This window comes from Phoenix dactylifera, chromosome 6, assembly GCF_051530095.1.
Source record: "Phoenix dactylifera cultivar Ajwa chromosome 6, Ajwa_hap1_PhDact_Kaust_v1.1, whole genome shotgun sequence".
NCBI classification, from domain to species: Eukaryota; Viridiplantae; Streptophyta; class Magnoliopsida; order Arecales; family Arecaceae; genus Phoenix; species Phoenix dactylifera.
In genome coordinates, this window is record NC_143195.1 from 36,434,730 (window position 1) to 36,437,761 (window position 3,032).

Sequence of the window (3,032 nt, forward strand, 5' to 3'; positions counted from 1 at the left end):
AATGGGAAGGGAAGCAACAAAAATGTCGAGCTACTAAATACCAGGTCTATAACTCGAATTCTTCTCTCTCAGCATTTCCTTTTTGTCCATGTCTTTACATTGCCCTTACCTCTCGTCCGGCTCTAGCTTAGGTGCTCTAGGCCTCCACGTTAAGCCGAACCTATCACCTGGCGACGCGTTTCATTCCACGTACAAAAGGGCCTCAGCCTAGTTACGCTCTCTCGCCACCACCTCCCTATATACGACGTGTTAACCTTTTCCTATACGCCACTCCTAGCTAGATTTCCTGATATCATGTACAAGAAAAGCTTGTGTCGACCGTATATTATATCATACATACGATGGAGATATCAGAGTCCCTCTCGCCTTTCTCGGCTCCACCTCTCTCTCTCTCTCTCTCTCTTCTCCTCTGTCGCTTTCAGTGACGGCACGGTCGACTGTACACACACAGAAGATTACAGCGTACGAATACGACCACCTTATCACCCATCTCTTTTCCTCTATATTTGTTATATACTCTCTAGCTATTTATCACCAATTCACCTCAGGGATCAGTCAAATCCAAGAGAGCATCCTCCCGTCCTTTTTCTTTTTTTTGCTTCCCTCTTCTCTCCTGGCCTCTTCACGGCCTGAGGGCCCTAGCTACTCGCCAACCCCGTCGCCTTCTTCTTCTTCTTCTTCTTCTTCTTCTTTTTCTCTCTCTCGGCCTCACATCACTTTAAACCCATCAATCAATAGCTCAATATGTCACACACCCCCATACTCATTGCTCCTCTCGCTCTACTGACATGTATTTCTACGGACCGTGGGCTCGTTTTTTATGCCAACGCTGGTAGCATCAGGATGGTGATTAATGCAGCAGATGGATACTGCTAAGTGGGAAGGATAGCGGATATTTAGTTGCGTAAGCACGTGTGCTTGCTTGCGCACCTTGGTACGAGAAATAGTTTTATTATTTCTCTGAGGAAAGAAGGTAAAGTCTACAGGAGTGGGAAGAACACAGCATCAATCTAGTGGTCACCAAAGCACCACCACTTGTTCGGTCTGTCACCGTGACTCTCTCCACTCCATCGCACCCAAAAAACCACACAAGAAGTTTTCATCTTCCCCTTCCTCTGATGTGGTCTTCAGAAAATGCCAAGCATAACAACAAGAAGAAGAACAAAAGCGGGCATGGGAGTAGTAGCAGGATAGTGTCCTCCTCTTCCGCGAGATCTTCTCCTTCCTCCGCCTCCTCCATCCTCTCGCAGACCCCAAGGAGGAGGACCATGGAGGAGATGTGGAAGGACATCACCCTCGCCACCCTCCACCAAGAGACGCCCCTCGCTCCTCTTCTGGAGACGACCCACTCCCATCCCCAGCACCACCACCACCACCAACTCCAACTTCACCGGCCCCACCCCACTGCCTCTCCTTCCTTTCGGACCATGATCCTTCAAGACTTCCTCTCCGGTCCCTGCTCCACCGTCTCGCCGGCGTCCGCCGCCGCTGCGGAGCACATCACCCTGCCTCCCTCGCCGCCCCCGCTGCCCCCCACTGCCCTCACCCTCAAGTCCGGCCTCGAGCTCCGGTACCCTGCCGGCGGCGGCGGCGGCGGCGGTGGAGCCTCCGGGGGCGCTGGCAGCGGCGGTGGGTCTCTCGTTGTCAACGCCCATTCTCGCTCCAGCTCCAATTCCAACGAGTCTCGAGTCAATGGCCAGGCTAACAAAAACGGCCACGGTGGGTCTTTTATGCCCTCCTACTTCTCCGATGCCGTCATCAGCCCGCCGTCCCCCGCCGGACTCTTCTCCTTCTGCTCCAAGAAGCGGATGATGCCGGAGGGCCCCGTCGTTGACGGCGACCGCCGCTATAAGCGCATGATCAAGAACCGTGAGTCCGCAGCCCGATCCCGCGCCCGAAAGCAGGCACATCTTTCTATCCTCCTTACTCTTTCTTCTTCTCTGCTTTTTTTTTTCTTTCTTTTTCTTTTTCTTTTCATGTAGACGAGAGGACATAAAAAACGAAGATTTGGGGCAGGCTTACACCAATGAGCTGGAGCTAGAGGTTGCACATCTCCTGGAGGAGAACGCCAAGCTAAAGAAACAGCAGGAGGAGGTAATGTTGCCAAAACAACAACCATGAATTTTTTTTTATCTGCCGCACTCGTGCGGCAGCATTACCACTCTTTATCTCTTTAAATATAAAAATAGAGTGTCAATTGCTGTGGAGCGATATATATTACTTTGTTCATGTGAAGGTTTCTTGTGTTGTGGGCAGCTACGCATGGCAATGGCTGATCAGCTGCCCAACCGAAACGCCCTCCAACGAAGCACGTCAGCTCCATTTTGACAGAAAACAAGAAAACGGAGGGAAAATTCTGCTGCCGAGACAACCTATATATCATCCTATTCCCAAACAAAAAGAGAGAGAAACAAAAATGAATCGCATCGGACTTGTTTGTGCAGATATAGCAAATGCCCTGTGAACGAACAATTCAGATCCTTCCCTTTACACACCACCATTTGTAGCGTTTCCACTCTCTCTCTCCCTCTCTCTCCATCTATCTATCTATAAAAAAACATATATATATATATATATATATATATCAATGTCTGTATGTGTCTGCAAGTTTGATCTCTTTCTTCGCCCTCTTGGTTTGGTGTTGTTGGTTCCTTCTTTGCTCCATAGAGGCGTCTGGGGAACGGAGGTTCCTTGCCCGAAAAGGATGCGACACTGTTGTGGGCGGGAGGAGACGTTACGTCCCGTTTCGAAGGACGTACTCCCTCTCTTCTTTAATGGGCCGCAATAACAAGTGGAAATTTTTCCCTTTGTTTCCGTTATATCATGGCCGTGCTCCATAGGCATAGTTATGGATGAGCGCCGAGAGAAAGTAGGGGAAGGGAGGGGGCGTACGAGATCGCTGTGGCTTCTGACCCGAGGTTGCCTGCACCCCCAGTTGTCACTGCCTACGTGTCGGCTCCGGAGGCTTTGGGCTTTTCCGCACCTGCTTCCCAGTAACCGAACCTGCTGCTGTTCGGCCTCTTGCTCTTAGC

The 3,032-nt window shown here is 50.7% G+C and overlaps 1 protein-coding gene across 1 annotated transcript; it reads left to right on the forward strand.

Moving 5' to 3' along the window:
- The first annotated feature begins 344 nt into the window (after positions 1–344).
- Positions 345–2,552, forward strand: LOC103700115 (protein FD-like). Its single transcript, XM_008782085.5, has 3 exons — positions 345–1,904; positions 2,017–2,094; positions 2,257–2,552. The coding sequence occupies exons 1-3, from the start codon at positions 1,119–1,121 to the stop codon at positions 2,326–2,328; spliced, it is 936 nt and encodes a 311-aa protein (XP_008780307.2). The 5' UTR covers positions 345–1,118; the 3' UTR covers positions 2,329–2,552.
- The last annotated feature ends 480 nt before the right edge of the window (positions 2,553–3,032 follow it).

Coding starts and splice junctions, on each gene's coding strand:
- LOC103700115 (XM_008782085.5), top strand. CDS start 1,119: ATGTGGTCTTCAGAAAATGCCAAGCATAACAACAAGAAGAAGAACAAA. Junction 1,905..2,016: donor GATCCCGCGCCCGAAAGCAG/GCACATCTTTCT, acceptor GATTTGGGGCAG/GCTTACACCAATGAGCTGGA. Junction 2,095..2,256: donor TAAAGAAACAGCAGGAGGAG/GTAATGTTGCCA, acceptor TGTTGTGGGCAG/CTACGCATGGCAATGGCTGA.